The sequence below is a fragment of the Hyaena hyaena genome, unplaced genomic scaffold, assembly GCF_003009895.1.
Source record: "Hyaena hyaena isolate Hyena2069 unplaced genomic scaffold, ASM300989v1 scaffold_77, whole genome shotgun sequence".
NCBI classification, from domain to species: domain Eukaryota; kingdom Metazoa; phylum Chordata; class Mammalia; order Carnivora; family Hyaenidae; genus Hyaena; species Hyaena hyaena.
This window is the reverse complement of record NW_024080708.1, coordinates 3876813-3896819: the sequence shown is the minus strand read 5'-3', so window position 1 is coordinate 3896819 and position 20007 is coordinate 3876813. Positions and strand designations below refer to the sequence as shown.

The window sequence follows — 20007 nt, the reverse complement described above, 5'->3', positions numbered from 1 at the left end:
ATGGGAACCAAGGGAACTTTCCTCACCCCTGACAACCTGACTACTTCTAACACTGATTTTGTTCTTCTTTAGCCACCACTTTCTTACTCATGTTCTCTGCCTCTTTCTCAGTGTATCTGAACTGTTGAAGGGTAAAATGTAGGTTAAAGAGAAAAGGTACCAATCGTACTAATTGAGAGAGGCTTCAATGAACAGAGATCTGGTTAGCCCTTGAAGAAAATAAAATTCTCCACTAACTCAGGTTTTAACAGAAAGAAGCTACTTTAATAAAATTCCCTGGGTCTATAAGGGAAAATAAACTGATTTTCTCAGGCTGTTCAAAACTGAGAAGTAGCTATAGAACTTACAGAAATTTAAAAGGCAACACTTTTCTTTTTTTAAGAGAACAAGCTGATGGTTACCACAGAGAAGGTGGGTGAGGGGAATGGATTAAATAGGTGACAGGGATTAAGGAGGGCACTTGTTGTGATGAGCACTGAGTGTTGTACAGAAGTGTTGAATCGCTCTATTACCTGAAACTGATATTACACTTTATGTTCACTAACTTGAATTTAAATAAAAACTTTTTAAAAAGCTAACACATTTTTAAACTTACATTTAATCTTATGTTTGTTTCCAATGACTGAAGAATGTACACACAAAAAATTTCTAAAATAAAAGCCAAATTAAGCTATTCTCACAATCAAGGAAAAATTTTTTTATTTGTTTTGTATCTTTTTTAATTTTTTAATGTTTATTTTTGAGAGAGAGAGAGAGAGAGACAGAATCCGAAGCAGGCTCCAGGCTCTGAGCTGTTAACACAGAGCCCGATGGGGGTTCAAACCCATGAACTGTGAGATCATGACCTGAGCCTAAGTTGGCATCCGACTGAGCCACCCAGGTGCCCCTTAATTGTTTTGTATCTTAAGGGAAGGTTGTGTTACCTTAAAATAAAAGAATTGGGAAAAGTCATTAGTAATTTAATGGCTGAAAGAAAATGTATTTCAAAGATTTTTATATCTACAGCACTGGAATGAATTACCTTGATCTTTATCAAGATTCTTTCTCCTTTTTACTCTTCCACTCCCTCTTCTCTGCCTCCTCACACATAACTATGTATATACATGTGATTGTGCATATGTGAATAATCTAATAAAAGTAATGAATTTCCACTGACTATTAGACATGTCAGACCTAAGTTTTAAATGTTTGTTTTACTAGATTGCATTACTTGGTATCTTTGTCTTACTAAAAAGCAAGAATCAAATGTGAAGAGGGCAAATTTGCCCTGCTTAATCAGCTCTGTAGAATTATGCTGTTTTATATCCTACCTGTTTTCATGCTGTTTTTTTTTTTTTAATTTTTTTTTTAATGTTTTTTATTTATTTCTAGGAGAGAGAGACAGAGACAGCGTGAGCAGGGGAGGGTCAGAGAGAGAGGGAGATACAGACTCTGAAATAGGCTCCAGGCTCTGAGCTGGCAGTCAGCACAGAGCCCAATGCGGGGCTCCAACCCACGAACCGCGAGATCATGACCTAAGTGAACGTCGGACACTTAACCGACTAAGCCACCCAGGCGCCCCTCTAAACCTGTCTTCTATTACCGAGAAAACAAACAGTCATATATAGGAAGGCTTTTTTTTTTCCCTCTATCAAAACTCAAGTCTGAATTTACCATATGAAGTTCTTGTGTAAATAGCACAGAATAACAAATGGGTGGATATTTGCAACTATAGTTTTCCTTTTTAAAAATGTGGAATTGCTCTTCAGATAATTGATTCTTACATCAACCATATAATATATAATCAGTATAATTGTTAAATATTAGTAAGACATTGCTAGGTGTAGCAATGCATTGTAAAGGAGTATATTTTCACCTTAATTATTATATAATCCAAGTACTTAGCTCTCTAATGGTTTAATTTAATACAGAAATGAAATCTAGAGAACTTATATAAATGGTATTGATTCACTGATTCTTATGGAACCTTGGTAGGAGGGGGTAGCTTATCAAAATCATCTGAGGGAGACCTTCCCATACTCCTTAAAATTCTGGCACACTCCAGAGAAGCAGCCTGTTCAGTCTCCATTATCTGCCTAAGGGAGACTTAGAGCTGCACCAGAGCCAATGACAACCATGTGTCCAGCTTGTGAGGTATGCACCAGTGGAATTGAGATTGATAAATACTATTCTCCTACTAGCACTGGGAATATATAGATATTCCCAGGTTTTGGTTAAAATAAGTGGTGAATATCAGATGTGAAGGTAGTGAATTGATTATAACTTTTGTAAAAGTATCAGACTGAAGTTGTATTGTGAGAGCAGACAAATGGTCTCTCCATTTTAAGCATGGCATGAGCAATAGACTCAGAAGAGAGGATTACAGGAGCGCCTGGGTGGCTCAGTCAGTTAAGCGTCCGACTTCGGCCCAGGTCATGATCTCGCAGTTCATGGGTTTGAGCCCCACAATGGGCTCTGTGCTGACAGCTTAGAGCCTGGAGCCTGCTTCGGATTCTGTGTCTCCCTCTCTCTCTGACCCTCCCCTGCTTGCTGTCTCTCTCTGACTCTCAAAAATAAAATAAAAAAACATTAAAAAAATTAAAATTAGAAGAGAGGATTACATTTCTTAATACCGTACTATTTGTTAAAAGGTAAGATCCTAAAACTGAAAGATAATATTAAGTGTGTTCTGTACAAGGGGGTAAATTTGTTCTGTAAAGGGCCAAGTAGTAAATGTTTGAGGCTTTGCAGGTCATACAGCATTTGTCCAAACTACTTAGTTCTGATTTTTTAGTGTGAAAGCAGCCATAGACAATATATAAATGAATGTGCATGCTCTTTGGGGATAAATATTTATAGACACTGAAATTTGAATTGCATATAATTTTCACATATCACAAAATATTCTTTTGATTTTTTTCTTTAGCCATTTAAGGTGTAAAAAAAAAAGAACATTCTGAGCTCATGGGTTGTACGAAGCCTAGTGCAAGCTCAGCTTGGCCCCCAGGTTATAATTTGTTCACCCCTGTTCTAGACCTCTGTTTTTAGATAAAACTAGCTAAACCAATCCAGGCAGGTAAATCTGTATGATATTTAAAATTCTTCCAACATAAAGATTTTCCACCTACACTGGTACTATCTTCCAGTGATTGATTATCCCTCTGCGGTATCTTGCTGATCTCTGGAGGACCCAGTAATTTTGACGTGTCTTATTCTGATAGACAGAAAGGTTATTTACACCACAGCCCTCTTACAGTCATTATCTCTGACTGGTCTAGGGTGAATCATTATTGAGAACATTGAATGGAATGATTAATCTTCCTTCCCACAGTTCTAATGGCTCCCAACAACCAGCTCAGTACTGCTGCAACATCAGAAACCTATTCCAGAAATGCACATTCTTGTATTAAAATCTTTGCTATGCCATCTCACTTGCCTGAAATAAATAGATATCTCTGGTGTTACCTCTAAGCGTTAAAACCTCAGTCCATTGCTTATTATGGAATAACACACATTTCAAAAAGAAGATACTGTAATGAAGTAACAGACTAAAATTTCAGTGCCTTTAAGCCCAGATACAAAATCTATTGGTCATTTTCTCCCGATTTTAAGAACTAGTTTCTTTAAATATAAGAAAACAGTTTTCCAAACCTAGATTGAACTTCCAGGTGGGATTAGTATAACATTGGCTCTACTAGCATTGATTTAGTTACCCATGAAATGCTGTGAGTCAACCAAAGCTTAAGAGTCCTCTCTTCAATTTACATTTGATTTAGGCATTAAGGATTATAATCCAGCCAGCCATTTGTAAGCCTCTGAAGGTCATCCTTTTTGTCTCTTGGAAATCAAGAGAGAGAACCCATGCCCAATTTTTGTATGGTTTGTTCTTTTCCTTTTTTGCAAAATGCATTTAAATCATAATTAACATTTTTAATACCGTTAATTGTAGCATCAAAGCAATTTCAAATGCTGTAGTTATATTGAAGTATTAAGGATTTACTTACCTTGGCTTTTTTCTTCTATTAAAGCAACCAAGCAGACCAACATAACTACCTCCTCCCCTTCCTTGGTACTAGCCTACTGGCTCAGGACCAATTTTTTATACCCATGAGGTATGCCTCCTTCCTTATTAAAGCCTACTTGAACCATTAGCTAAGTAGAACTGGATTTTCTCACTGTTGGTTCCCTCACTGCCTACATATTCAGGATATCCTATCCCACTGAGATGCTTCCCACTCTTCTATCTCAGTGGAGTAGTACACTGGATCATATGGGTTCCAGAGCTAGATTACTATTGTTGCACCTTAATTATGTCCCTTATTTCATTATATAATAAAAGTAATTGTAATTTTTAAAATTTAAATTCAATTTAACATACAGTATAGTCTTGGCTTCAGGAGTAGAACCAGTGATTCATGTCTTACATATGACATCAAGTGCTCATCCCAAAAAGTACCCTCCTTAATGCCCATCACCCATTTAATCCATCCCCTCATCCACCTCCCCTCCAGCAGGTAATTGTAATTTGATCATGAATTCTGAAGTACCTACTATCAGATTTCATCATCATAAGACACTCTTTTTTCCCTATATTTTAACATCTTTGAAAATTGATATGCATCTTGCAATTGAAGTCATGCCTTTTCTTTAGTCGGTAGCATTTTTCTTAGTGACATCTTAGATTGAGTAAAATATGGTATATGCCAAGCATTATGCTAGGTGCTTGAATCACAGATTGCCTCCCATCCAACACACAGTGTCTGTCTGTCTGTCTGTCTCGCTTTCTCTATCTCTTTCACTCACTTTTTTTAGGAAAGAAATTTGGTGAAAACAAAGAATTGAGGAAGAAGATACATAGATTGCAGATGATACACCTTCCAAAGAGCAATATGAGCTTCCTTGCTTGATATTTTCCTGTAATTTTAAACATAGTCTAGATATATTCTCACATTTACGTAGATAGTATGTTGTAAGTTACTTCAGTAATGCATAAGCAGTAAATCTCCATTGAAACACGTATATATGCCCACTGCAGGGAGGATATTTTTGTTCATCTCCTTTGGTAACAGGAATACAGATAAATCCATATTTGAACACTTAATGCACAAATTTCTTAAAGGCTAGTATTTGAAAATTGTAGGTGAAAAGTACACAAATATACATTCATTTGTTCAATTTGCAAATACTTCCTGAGCACCTAATGTGTGCCTAGCACTGTTTTAAGTGCTAAGGTTACATGAGTGAACACAGTAGATACAAGAGCTTGGTGGTAAAAGAGATGGCAGTAAGTGGTGGAAAAAAGGGGTTGGAGAGTACTGTAGTAGGAAAGGATTGCATTTTAAATGGAGTGGTCAGGGGAGGTCTCCCTGAGAAGTTAAAATTTCATCAGAATTCTGATAGATGTGAAGGACAATAACAGTCTGGTTATCTGAGGGAAGAACATCCTAGGCACAAAAACAGCAAGTATGGAGTCCCTGAGGCCTGTTTACTTACACATTTGTACTCTGAACTCTAGGTTTGTTTTTTTTTTAATTTCTTATGTCTTTATTTTCTTTTGAGAGACAGACTGTGAGTGGGGGAGGGGCAGAGAGAGAGAAAGAGGGAGAGACAGAATCCGAAGCAGGCTCCAGGCTCTGAGCTATTAGCACAGAGACCAACACATGGCTTGTACCCACGGACTATGAGATCATGACCTGAGCAAAAGTCAGATGCTCAACTGACTGAGCCACCCAGGTGCCCCCTCTGAATTCTAGTTTTAACCAAAGAACTCACAACAGATTTTATCAGTAATGATGAAGCTAAAATCACAGTATTTTGTAATTTCAAAAATAACTCAAAATAGTATCAATGACACACTGATAATCAAGCTACCTTCCTGAGAATATCAGGATTTGCAATTTCTGATATTTTCTCCATTTTAAGGCACCTTTTCTCTTTTTTTACATTTGCAGGTTGGAATGCATCTTATGGGCAATGGGTACACTTAATGCAGTGTTTCCTTTTTATTAAAACTTTTATTAAAGTATTAAAAAACAGTTTTGGGATCACCTGGGTGCCTCAGTCGGTTCACGGTCTGACTCTGGCTCAAGTGATGATCTCATGGCTCATGAGTTCAAGTCCCATATTGGGCTCTGTGCTGACAGCTCGGAGCCTGGAGCCCACTTCGCATTCTCTGTCTCCCTATCTCTCTGCCACTCCCCTGCTTGTGCTCTGTCTCTGTCTCTTAAATAATTGTTAAAATGTTTTAAAAATTAAATAAAAATAAAGCAGTTTTGTATCAACCGTTAGTTGATAGTATATCTTATAGTTAAATTTGGTCTTAGAATCAAAGAAATAAGATAAAGCATGTGCACATTCACATGAGTTTTGCAACATTGCTAAGAGTTATGGGGTAGTTAATACTTCTTATAATACTGAATTTAAATCTTCAATAAATTCTAGATATCATGACAATCATAGTTCATTAATACCACATTTTGGTAATCCTTAAAACCTTTAAGTAGCCCTTAGTTGTATATTAAATTAAAGGTGTGGAATTTTAGTATCATTTGCATGTAAAAAGCAAGGAATGGACTTACATTTCTGGATCAGTTACAGTTTAACAGGAAGGAGTTTACCTATCAATCATGAACAGTAGTTAAGAATTGCTGTAGCAATGAGTAGGAGAGATATTAAGGTCATAGACTCTAGAACTTGCTAAGTATCAGGGAAGAACAAAAGGAAGAAGTTAAGGATAACTTCCAGGATTCTGTTTCGTGTGACTGGGTGGAATTCATAGTTTTCAAGCTGTGCCCTGTGTGTTTACCCTTCCTCCAATCAAGATAGTCTCCTTACTCTGATCTATAATTTTGGCTACTCTCTGCCCCGCCTAAAATACCTTCTCTCTATTTAAATGCTTTTCATCCTTTAGTACCCAGCTCAAAGCCTTGCCTCTGAAAAGTCCTTTTTATCCACCCTACCTGACATTGACCCATACAAAGAGATGACAGTCACAGGTCAGGATTTACTTTGGTTTTTCCCCCATAGCCACTCTTCTACTGCAATTTCTTATTGCCCTAATAGTGAGTAATTGAAGTTTGTAATGTATAATTGAGGGCACATGGGACCCTGTCACTACTGTCATCCTGGCTTTGCTTGAGTCATACATCCCTAAGTCCAAATGGCAATAAGGGAACCAGTAGTCATCTCTGAATTATTCTATCCTATAATGGCCCCTCACATAATGACCAAGAAAATATTCTACATGTCTTCATTTATGTGACCAGGCCATACTCTGGATATTAAAATTTTAATCTTCGATCAGTAGGTAAAACATTTTGGATTGTTATTTCCAGCAGTGGTGATAGACTGCACTGAAGTGTCTTCTCTTTCAACCAGTAGCATGTATTCATAAAGTTTTGCACAGCAAAGGGTTTAGTTCCTAGCTTTGAAATTATGCTTCTATATGTGTAAAGCTGTTTGGCATGTGTCAGGACCTAACCAGCAAACCAGCAAACCTGGCCTCATTAGCTTCATGTATTAACCCATTTTTGACTAACTATGGTTTTTCTATAACAGGTCTGAACCATGAGATAGCAATTGATGTTGCATTCCTGCCCATGTATTCTCCGGAAGATCTCCGTACATCTCAAATCGACACATTACTAACCTGCATGAATTACAGCTGTGTGTATCCGCAGGAAACACCTGGAAATGACAGACTGCCAAGAGCACTTGCAGGTAAGAGCATCTTGGTATTCCTTTCACCCAGAAGACAAAATTAATATTGTAAACAGTTCTAATCTTAAGATGTTACCATATAAACAGTTACAGCCCCAACATTTAATATAATTTAAAGGGTAATTTGGCACAGGTACCTAAGACTTATAAATGAGAATATATATTTTTAAAAATTTTTTAATGTTTATTCATTTTTGAGATGGAGTCAGAGCACGGGAAGGGGAGGGGCAGAGAGTGGGAGACACAGAATCTGAAGCAGGCTCTAGGCTCTAGGCTCTGTGCTGTCAGCACCGGGCCCAATGCAGGGCTTGAACTCATGGAGCCATGAGATCATGACCTGAGTCGAAGTTGGACGCTTAACCGACTGAGCCACCCAGGTGCCCCAAGAATACACTTTTATTTTTTTTTCTCTTTTTAATGTTTTTTTTTTTTTTTTTACAAATAGTTTATTGTCAAATTAGTTTCCACATAACACTCAGTGCTCATCCCCACAAGTGCCCTCCTCCCCCCCACATCCATCAGTCCTCAGTTTTTGTCAGCATTCAAGAGTCTCTCATGGTTTGCTTCTCTCCCTTTCCCCCACCATTTCCCCCTTCTTCTCCCCCTTGTTCCTCCGTCAAGTTCCTCCTAATCCTCCTATACGTGCACACATATGATATTTGTCCTTCTCTGCCTGACTTATTTCGCTCAGCATAACACCCTCAAGGTCCATCCATGTTGCTACACATGGCCAGATTTCATTGTTTCTCATTGCCATGTAGTATTCCATGGTATAGATAAACCACATCTTCTTGATCCATTCGTCCGTTGATGGACACTTAGGCTCTTTCCATGTTTTAGCTATTGTGGAGAGTGCAGCTATGAACATTGGGGTCCATGTGCTCCTATGCATCAGCATTTCTGTATCCCTTGGGTAAATTCCTAGTAGTGCTATTGCTGGGTCATAGGGGAGTTCTAGTGTTAGTTTCCTGAGGAACCTCCACACTGTTTTCCAGAGGGGCTGTACCAGTTTACATTCCCACCAACAGTGTGGGAGGGTGCCCGTTTCTCCACATCCTCGCCAGCATCTAGAGTTCTCTGATGTGCTCATTTTAGCCCCTCTGACTGGCGTGAGGTGGTATCTCAGTGTGGTTTTGATTTGTCTTTCCCTGATGAGGAGGGATGCTGAGCATCGTTTCATGTGTCTGTTGGCCATCTGGATGTCCTCTTTGGAGAAGTGTCTGTTCATATCTTCTGCCCATTTCTTCACTGGGTTGTTTGTTTTTCGGGTGTGGAGTTTGGTGAGTTCCTTATAGACTATGGATATTAACCCTTTATCTGATATGTCATTTGCAACTATCTTTTCCCGTTCCATTGGTTGCCTGTTAGTTTTGTGGGTTGTTTCCTTGGCTGTGCAGAAGCTTTTAATCTTGATGAGGTCCCAATCGTTTATTTTTGCTCTTGATTCCCTTGCTTTCGGGGATGTGTCAAGTAAGAAGTTGCTGCGGTGGCACTCTCAACAAAAACTGAGGACTGATGGATGTGGGGTGGAGGAGGGCACTTGTGGGGATGAGCATTGAGTGTTATGTGGAAACTAATTTGACAATAAACTATTAGAAAAAAAAATTTAAAAAAATAAATTAAAAAAAAAAAGTTGCTGCGGTGGAGGTCAAGGAGGTTGTTTCCTGCTTTCTCCTCTAGGGTGTTGATAGTTTCCTGTCTCACGATCAGGTCCTTTATCCATTTTGAGTTTATTTTTGTGCATGGTGTGAGAAAATGATCTAGTTTCATTCTTCTGCATGTTGCTGTCCAGTTCTCCCAACACCATCTGTTAAAAAGGCTGTCTTTTTTCCGTTGGATACTCTTTCCTGCTTTGTCAAAGATTAGTTGGCTGTATACTTTTGGGTCCACTTCTGAGTTTTCAATTCTGTTCCATTGGTCTATGTGTCTGTTTTTGTGCCAATACCATACTGTCTTGATGATGACAGCTTTGTAGTAGAGGCTAAAGTCTGGGATGCTGATACCTCCCGTTTTAGTTTTATTTTTCAGTATTACTTTGGCTATTCGGGGTCTTTTGTGGTTCCATACAAATTTTAGGATAGTTTGTTCTAGTATTGAGAAGTATGCTGGTGCAATTTTGATTGGAATTGCATTGAATGTGTAGATTGCTTTGGGTAGTAATGACATCTTAACTATACACAAGAATACATTTTTAAATAAAATTATATAAATTAATGGTTTTTATTCCAGACAGACATTAAGAATTTTCTCTTATAATAGATTTCTAAATGTAAATGTTCAGTAGATTTAAGTGGTATGCACATGGAGCAGTGCAAATTTGGCTCTTCCCTCATTTTAAGTCAGGCGAGATGATTTGTTCTTTCACCTTACAATTGCCTGAAACTTTAATACCTCCATAGCATGGGATAGTATGGTTGCTTTCTCTTATAAATGTTGTTATTCGTGTGCTATGTAATAGATTCCTTGAGGACTGTTGGGAGTTTATGTAATCCCAGTAGGGAAACCTTCAACCAACTAATTGTTTAGGCTGCTACATAATAAACTGAACTTTAAATTATTTCTATATTCCTGTTAAATTATGTGTCCAATTATAATTATCTAATTCCTATTGTCATTTGTACTTCCTAAGCATGTAGTAAAGTTGCTAGCAGTTTTCATTGAGCTTATAGGGATTTTACATTTAAAAGAGCTTTTAAGACAGCCATTATTATCTGGGGATTTTGTGGTGGGTCTTTGTAAGCTGATGAAACTCTTGAGTATATATTGTTTTTAAACAAGTCTTATGAGCTATGTCTTGTGATGAAGTAACTCTTGGCAGTGATGGTTACTGCAAACTGAGCTTGAATATCTGACTTGACAGGAGCCGCCTTTTTCCAGTTCATTTTAGAGACGGTGTATTAGTTGACTTGCAGTATTACTTCCTGCGGTGCAGCTCTTTAGATTTCTAGAAATTCCAGATTTCTTAATTAGTGCTCTAATACATGGTTTAAATATTTATACACTCATTTTCTTACTTCATACAACATCTACTTCCATTACATTTCTTCTGCTAATTGTATGTTATTATTGCTATGAAATCTCAAGGCAAAATTCTCAGCTCCTTACTAGTTGCTAGTGCCAGTTGTTCTCCAGAAGTCACTAACACGGTCAAATGAAAAAACCTGACACCCTTCTGCCAAAGCAGTTAATACTTGAGACATGAATGACAAGAATTACTTGAAAAGTGATGTGATAATCAAAAGCAATCTAACTAAAAAAATGAAAAATAAAAAAAAATGGGGCACCTGGGTCGCTCAGCCTGTTAAGTGTCCAACTCTTGATATCGGCTCGGGTCATGATCTCACAGCTTGTGAGTTTAAGCCCCATGTCAGGCTCTGTGCTGACAGCACTGATCCTGCTTGGAATTCTGTCTCTCCCTCTCTCTCTGCCCCTCCCCTGCTCTCTCTCTCATTCTCTCAAAAAATAAATAAAATTAAAAATTAAAAAATAGAATTTTGATATTTAAAAAAAGCAATCTGATTTGTTTCAAGTAGAATATGTCATGTTTTTCATAACATAGAATTAATAATAATAGTGTCCATTTAGCTCTGTGCCAAGCATTGTGCCTGGGCATTTTACATAAGTTACAGCTAATCCTAATAAGAGCCTTGCAAGGTAAACACTGTTATTCCCTATTTATAGATGGCTAGAATGTAAAACAGATTCACCAGCATGGGTCACAGCTATCATTTAAACTCAGATCTGTCAGATTCAAAACATTTCCTTTCTTTCCATAACTCTAAACTGAAAGATAAAAATAAGTACAGAATAATTAAATGCTAACATAGTGTCATCTTTTAAACATTCCTATAGCCTATTTTCTTTTTTATTACACAAGCTATATATGATCACAGTTCAAAAATTCAAGCAGTACACAGAGTTATAGGGTAAAAGTGAAAGTTCCTCTCCCTGCCTAGGCAGGCCCATCCCCTGCTGCCAACTCACTCTTCTCGCTAGAGATTACCAGTATTCTTTGAATCCTTTAAGAAATTATTTTTGCATATAGTAGTATATATTTCTCCTCCCGCCCCACAATTTTTTTTAAATTCAGTATAGCTAGCAGAGTATTACGTAAGTTTCGGGTATACAATACAGTGATTTAACTATTCCATACATCACCTGGTACTCATCACGACAAGTTCACTTGTTAATCCCCATCACCTATTTCACCCATCCCCCCAACCACTTCTTCTCTGGTAATCATCAGTTCTCTATAGTTAAGAGTCTGTTTCTTGACTTGTTTCTCTCTTTTTTTCCCTTTGGTCCTTTGCTTTGTTTCTTAAATTCCACATATGAATAGAATCATTTGTCTTTTTCTGACTGACTTATTTCACCTAGCATTTTACTCTCTAGCTCCATCCATGTCATTGCACATGGCAAGATTTCATTCTTTTTTATGATTCAGTAATATTCCATTGTACATATATATCACATCTTCTTTATCCATTCATCTATCCTTGGACACTTAGGCTGCTTCCATAATTTGGCTAGTGTAAATAATGCTGCAGTAAACATAGGGGTGCATGATTCCCTTTGAGTTAATGTTTTTGTATTTTTTGTGTAAATACCCAGTAGTGCAATTACTGGATCATAGGGTAGACCTATTTTTAACTTTTTGAGGAACTTCCATACTGTTTTCCAGAGTGGCTGCACCAGTTTGCATTACCATCAACGGTACAAGAGGATTCTTTTTCTCCACATCCTTATCAGCACCTGTTGTTTCTTGTGTTGTTGATTTTAGCCATTCTGACAGGTGTGAGGTGATATTGTACTTCTGATTTTTATTTCCCTGATGATGAGTGATGGTGAGCACCTTTTCATGTATGTGTTGGCCATCTATAGGTATTCTTTGGAGAAATATGTATTCATGTCCTCTGCACATTTTTTTATTAGATTATTTGGGTTTTGGCTGTCAAGTTTTATACATTCTTTATATACTTTGGATACTAACCCTTTATTGGATATGTCATTTGCAAACATCTTTTCCCCATTCATTAGATTGCTTTTTTGTGTTGTTGTTTCCTTTGTTGTTTAGAAACTTTCTATTTTAATGTAGTTCCAGTAGTTTATTTTTGCTTTTGTTTCCCTTGCCACAAGAGACATATCTAGAAATATGTTGCTACGGCCCATCAGAGACATTACTGCATGAGCTCTCTTCTAGGATTTTTATGATTTCAGGTCTCCCATTTAGGTCTTTAATCTCTGTTGTTCATTTGTGTGTATGGTGTAAGAAAGTGGTCCAATTTCATTCTTTTGCATGTAGTTCTCCAGTTTTCCCAACACCATTCATTGAAGACACTGTCTTTATCCCATTGGATATTCTTTCTTGATTTGTCAAAGACTAATTGACCATAGAGTGGTGGGTTGATTTCTGGGTTTTCTGTTCTGTTGATCTATGTGTCTGTTTTTGTGCCAGTACCATACTGTGTTGAATAGTACAGCTTTGCAATAAAACTTGAAATCTGAAATTGTGATGCCTCCAGCTTTGCTTTGCTTTTCCAAAATTGCTTCAGCTGTTCTGAATCTTTTGTAGTTCCATATAAATTTTAGGATTCTTTCATTTAGTTTTGTGAAAAATGCTGTTGGTATTTTGATAGAGAATACATTAAATGTGTAGATTACTTTGGGTAGTGTAAACATTTTAACAGTATTCTTTGAATCCATGAGCATGGAATGTCTTTCTGTTTCTTTGTGTTGTCTTCAATCTCTTTTGTCAACATTTTATAGTTTTCAGAGTACAGATCTTTCACCTTTTTGGTTAGGTTTATTCCTAGGTTGGTTGGGATTATTATTTTGGTTGGGATTGTCTTAATTTCTCTTTCTGCGGTTTTCATTATTACCATATAGAAATGCAACGGATTTCTGCACATTGATTTTGTATCCTATAATTTTACTCAATTTATTTATCACTTCTAGTACCTTTTTGTTGGGGTCTTTTTAGGGTTTTCTACATATAGTATCATGTCATCTGCAAATACCAAATGTTTTACTTCCTCCTTACCAATTAGGTTGCCTTTCACTTCTTTTTGTTTTCTTATTGCTGTGGCTAGGATTTTCCGTACTATGTTGAATAAAAGTGGTGACAGTGGACATCCTTGTCTTGTTTCTGACCTTAGGGGAATAGCTCTCAGTTTTTTCCCCAATAAGGATTATGTTAGCTGCAGATTTTTCATACATGGCATTTATGTTGAAGTTCCTTCTAAACCTACTTTTTTGAGAGTTTTTTAAAATCATGAATGGATGTTGTACTTTGTCAACTGTTTTTTTGTGTCTGTTGAAGTGGTCATAGGGTTCTTACCCTTTCTTTTATTGATGTGATGTATCACGTTGATTGATTTGTAAATGTTGAACCACCCTTGCATTCCAGGAATAAATCTCACTTGATTGCCCACACACACAGTCTTAAGGAAGTACACACAAATGGAATTATAGTAAACATATAGTTCCATAACCACCATTTTCCTTTGGACAATATATCTTGGATAGCTTTTATATTAGCATATAGAAAGCTACTTGATTTGTTTTAATACCTATAAATGCATCACTGTGTGGATGTACCAGAATCTACTTAATCCCCTAGTGATGAACGTTGAGACTGTTTCCAAATATTTTGGCTCTTAGCAAAGAGTATTGAAATGAGTATCTATCTGTCTATCTCTGGGTATATGTATATATAATCTTTGTGTACTTATATACGTATCTGTAAGATGAATTCTTGGAAGAGAAATCACTGATGTAGGCGTTTAAAAAGATGTAGGCTTTTAAAATTTTGGTAGATATTGTCACATTGTCATCCAAAAGTTCATACCAATTTACACTTTTGACGAAGGCAAGAGTGTCACTTTACTCACACCCTTAAAAATGCTAATAAGTGTTATGTTCTTGTTAATCTTTCTCAGACTGATGGCAAAAAAAAAAGTTATTATATCATTGCTTTCATTGCATTTCTTATTTCTAAGCTTGAACATCTTCATGTTTGTCATTTATATTTCTTCTTTCTATGAATTTTGTATGCTAGTTTTATTTTTTCCATTCTTCTATAAGAGTTTTATTTTATTAATTTGTAGGTTTTCTTTGTATATTAGAGTTAACCCTTTATTGTATGTTGCAAATACTTTTACCCATTTTGACTAAATTTGTTCAGTGGGAGGCTTCTTTCGGTATTTTAAGTAATTTTATTTTTATACACTCAAATATATCAACCTTTTATTTTTGTGGCTGCTGATTTTATGTCATACTCAAAAAGGGATCACTTAGTCCAAGATTATTTTTTTAATTCACTGTGGGTTTTTGGTACTTTCCTAGTTTCATTTTTTTACTCATATAATTTTTATTGTGGCAAAATTTACATAAAATTTACCACTTTAACAATTTTTAATTGTCCAATTCAGTGACATTAAGTACACTGCCCGTGTTGTGCCGCTATCACCACTATCCATTTTTAGAACTTTTTCATCATCCCAAACAGAAATTCTGGTACCATTACATTCTAGTTCTCATTGGCCCTCTTTCCCCAGCCCTTGGTAACCTCTATTTTACTTTTTATCTCTATGAATTTGCCTATTCTAGGTACCTCATATAAGTGGAATCATATGGTCTCTGCCCTTTGAGTCTGACTTATGTCACTTGGTCATCCATGTTGTACTATATACCAGAATTTCATTCCTTTTTATAGCTGAAAAATATTTCATTGTATGTATATACCACATTTTGTTTATCTATTCATCTATTAATGGACATTTGGGTTGTTTCTGCCTCTCAACTATTTTGAATAATTACTGTGAATAATTCTGCTACGGATATTGGTGTACAAGTCTCTGAATCCCTGCTTTCAGTTCTTTTGGGAATATACTTAGGGTGGAATTGCTGAGTCACATGGTAATTCTGTATTTAACTTTTTGAGGAACCACCAAACTATTTTCCGCAGCAGCTGTGCGATTTTACAGTCCCATCAGCAATGCATATGGATCCCAATTTCTCCACATACTCACCAATATTTGTTATTCTCTGTTTTTTAAAATTTTTTATGTTTATTTTTGAGAGAGAGAGAAATACATGCATGGGAAGGGAAGAAAAAGAGAGAGGATCCAAAGTGGGCTCTGCACTGGACAGCAGAGTGCCTGATTCAGGGCTCAAACCCACACACTATGAGATCATGAGCTGAAGTCAGACACTTAACGGACTGAGCCACCCAGGCGCCCCTGTTTGTTTGTTTGTTTGTTTGTTTTTAACAGCCATCCTAAAGTGGTATCTCATTTGTTTATGAATTGCATTTCCCTAATTATGAGTGATTTGGGGCATATTTTAATATGCTCAGTGGCCATTTGTATATCATCTTTGGAGAAGTATATATTCAAGTCCTTTCCCCGTTTTGAATTGGGTTGTTTGGAGTTTTGTTGTTAATATGTCTTCATTTTTATAGTTTAAAATTTTGATCCATTTGGGGGCGCCTGAGTGGCTCAGTTGGTTAAGCGTCCAACTTCAGCTCAGGTCATGATCTCACGGTTCGTGGGTTCGAGCCCCGCGTCAGGCTCTGTGCTGACAGCTCAGAGCCTGGAGCCTGCTTCAGATTCTGTGATTCCCTCTCTCTGTGCTCCTCCCCCACTCATGCTCTGTCTCTCTCTGTCTCAAAAATAAATAAACCATAAAAAATAAATAAAATAAAATTTTAATCCATTTGGAATTTATTTTGGTATGAAAAGTGAAAAATAGACCCAGCTTTATTTTTTTCCAAGTGGTTAGCTCTGTTTCCCAAATCATGTCTACTGATATGATGTCCTAATTGGTACCATCTTTAACTATGAACTACACACACACACACACACACACACACACACCTTCTTCCTCTTTGAAAGCGTTAACTTCTCCATTGATTAAACATTTCAGAAGCATGATATGGAAGAGTTTTATTATTCCTTATGTAATCAGGTTTCCCATATTATTTTTACAGGCAGGAATACTGTACTGTATTATAAGACAGGTTAGATGTTGTTGCAGTACAAAGCCACTTCAAAGTCTCAATGACTTAGCACAATAAATGTTTGTTTCTTGCTCAAGTCAAATCTGATGCAAACAGACATTAGCTTTCTTCTCAGTGGTGATTCATAAATCCAGTCTGCTTCCACCTTGTTGCAGCTTCAGCAGGAACAAGTGGCTTCTAGGGTTGTCTAGGCAGAGGAAGGAAGAGATGAAGGAGACGCTGGCTTTTAATTACATTGGAGTGGAAGTGACACATCATTTCTACTCACATTCTCATTTCCCAGAACTTACCTATATGATCCCAACCTAGCTATAAGAGATGCCAGGATACTTTGTCTTCCCATGTGATCGATCACCCACAAGAAAATGGAGTGGAGAACACTCCACTGCCTTTATCACACTTTTTTGCTTTTGTGATGTTTCTAAAAATGTACAATTTTTGTAAACAGTACTAACAATTTAAAGTGAAATTTAGAGAAGCTCATTTTATAGGTAAAAATCTGTAGTCCTTTTAAAAGAATCTCTATGTGATGTAAATAATAACATCCTAATTTCATACTAGGTTTTCTTAAGTAAAAGATGACTGTTGCTGTTATTTGAGTGCTTGCTGTGTATCACCCACCATCTGAAGTGCTTTACAGCCTGAGTATTTAATCCTCACAACCTCTGTGTTGTAGTACCAGAGGAACAGATTGAAAGGTTGTAATTTGCTCAAAGTGTTAGTACAAGTAGGCAGAGCCACGCACCTAAACGGTAGATTTACTTAGACTTATGTTGCAGGTACCCTGTAAGTCATTATTTGTAAAGGTCAATATATGATAACAATTAGAATTATTAAGGTTTGGGTTGTTGCTGTTGGCATCAAATCTAGACCTCTCAGAATCTTTCCAAACATCTAGGTTAAAGTTCATCCCCTTCAAAGAAGAAAGTTATACAGTAGCAGCAGTTGTTATTATATTCATTGTGCATTAGTAAACTTGCATAGTTTTAAATCATTCATCAGATTTCATGACATGTCTAGAAAAGGTGAATTAATCATGAAGCTCATAGGGCGCCTGGGTGGCTCAGTCAGTTAAGCATCCAACTTCTGCCCCAGTCATGGTCTTGCTGTTCATGAGTTTGAGCCCTGCCTTGGGGTCTGTGCTGACAGCTTGGAGCCTGCTTCAGATTCTGTGTCTCCCTCTCTCTGCCCCTCCCCTGCTCACGTTTTCTTCCTCTCTCTCTCCCTCTCTCTCTCCCTCTCTCTCTCTCTCCCCCCCCCTCAAAAATAAACATTGAAAAAAAAATTAATTATGAAGCTTATGGAGCCTAGGCTTCTGAATCCCTCAGTTGCTTTGGTACTTTTTTGTATTTCATACTCATTTTCATAAATAGTATGCCCTTCAGGTCCCACAAAACCTAGATCCACCACTGGCTTTTAGGTACAGGGTTTTTAAATGTTTATTTATTTATTTTGAGAGAGAGAGAGAGAGAGAGAGAGCGAGCGTGTGCACATGAGCAGGGAGGGGCAGAGAGAGAGGGAAAGAGAATCCCAAGCAGGCTCCACACTGTCAGCACAGAGCCCAGTGCAGGGCTGGATCTCAGGGACTTGTGAGATCATGACCTGAGCCGAAACCAAGAGTCAGATGCTTAATCAACTGAACCACCCAGGCGCCCCTAGGCACAACTTCACAGAGATGTAGCCCTAGCATACAGAGGTTAAAATCACATGCCTTGATGTCAGACTGTGTACATTAAAATCACCATGTGACTTTGCTTAAGTTATTTAACCTCTAAGTGATACCATTTTTTCATATCTAAAATCAAGTCTTTATCACATGTAGCCACTGAAGTCTGTGATCCATTAGCTTGGTAACTGTCAGTTAGTGTTTTGAAAGAGTTTCCTTAAACACCAGGAGGTGAGAAAAGAAAACCAAGGAAAAATTATCTTCAGCTTTTGCAGTTGGATCTGTGTCGCGGCACCCCTTCAGTGCTTACCCAGGTTGTTTACAACTCTGTCTTAGCTTTCACTTCCTGCTGTGCAGAGCCTGCTGGTCAGCCAGAGGTAAACAAATGGAGTTTTTCTCGGGCCTTTTCTGAGCATGGATCCAGCACTGGGTGTACATGTATCCTTCTTGATGCCCCAGTGTATACAGGAGCTTTTGAAAAGCCCTCATTCCCCCCACACACATATCTCTTCTGAACCCCTTTGTCCCTGGATTTTTTCGTCTGACTATTGCTTGTCCCAGCTTTATACTCTGCTCCAACTGCCCTGTCTAATATTTTTTTCTTAATGTGTTATCAACAAAAGCCACAGGGGAAGCCACCCCAGTTATGGAAATGCTCCAAATCAAGTGAAATGAAAGCAAGCCCTTGCATCTGTCCTGGAGCGAGCTGCCTTACAGGGCAAAACACACAACCACATCTTTCAAAAATTTTTTTAATGTTTTATTTATTTCTGAGAGAGAGACAGCGTGAGCAGGGAAGGGTCAGAGAGAGAGGGAGATACAGAATCTGAAACCGGCTTCAGGCTCTGAGCTAGCTGTCAGCACAGAGCCCAACGCTGGGCTCGAACCCACAAACAGTGAGATCATGACCTGAGCTGAAGTCAGACGCTCAACCGACTGTGCCACCCAGGCGCCCCATACAGCCACATCTTTGAGAATAAGTTCTGCATCACACTGTCTGGTACTAGCAACTGGCACCAGGCGTGCAAGCTGCCGTCTTCATGGCTGCTGCTGATACGGGTACTGGTTGTGGGCAACTTAAAATATCGCAGCACATTCTGACCACAGTGAAACAGCTCTTTCTTTATTAATCCTTTACCCATCATTTTAAGTTTGTGTATAGATTCCAGAGTTCTGCAGAAGTTGATCTGAGAGTTTTTGCCAGCCTGTAAGTTGCTTTAGTGGAGGGACCCAGCCCTTAAATTGCCTATTCTGCCATTTCTAGCAGTGTCACTCACCTGATTCATTTTTTGATAAAGCTTCTTGAGAGTATCCAATGCTAAGTGTTAGTCAATAAAGCTGCCTCAAAGGAAATATACTTTATTATTTTGTAATAAGCTAAATTTCAAACCAGATCTCTTTTAGTTTTTTAAGTTTTTTTCAAGAGAGAGAAAAAGCAGGGTAGGGACAGAGAGAGAGGGGATAGAGAGAATCCCAAGCAGTCACTGCATTGCCAGCACAGAGCCAGCCACGGGGCTTGAACCCATGAACTGTGAGATCATGACCTGAGCCAGAATCAAGAGTCAGACACTCAACCGACTGAGCCACCCAGGTGCCCCCAAAGGAAATATACTTTAAAAGAAAC

General features: G+C 37.7%; 1 protein-coding gene across 2 annotated transcripts in view; it reads left to right on the top strand.

The window, feature by feature from the left end:
* The window catches only part of RADX (RPA1 related single stranded DNA binding protein, X-linked), a 71354-nt gene that overhangs the window by 49670 nt on the left and 1677 nt on the right, over nt 1-20007 (top strand). For both annotated transcript variants that reach the window (XM_039233478.1, XM_039233477.1), the window contains exon 13: nt 7537-7698. In XM_039233478.1, coding sequence (XP_039089409.1) covers nt 7537-7698 — 162 coding nt within the window. The remainder of the gene's footprint in view (nt 1-7536; nt 7699-20007) is intronic.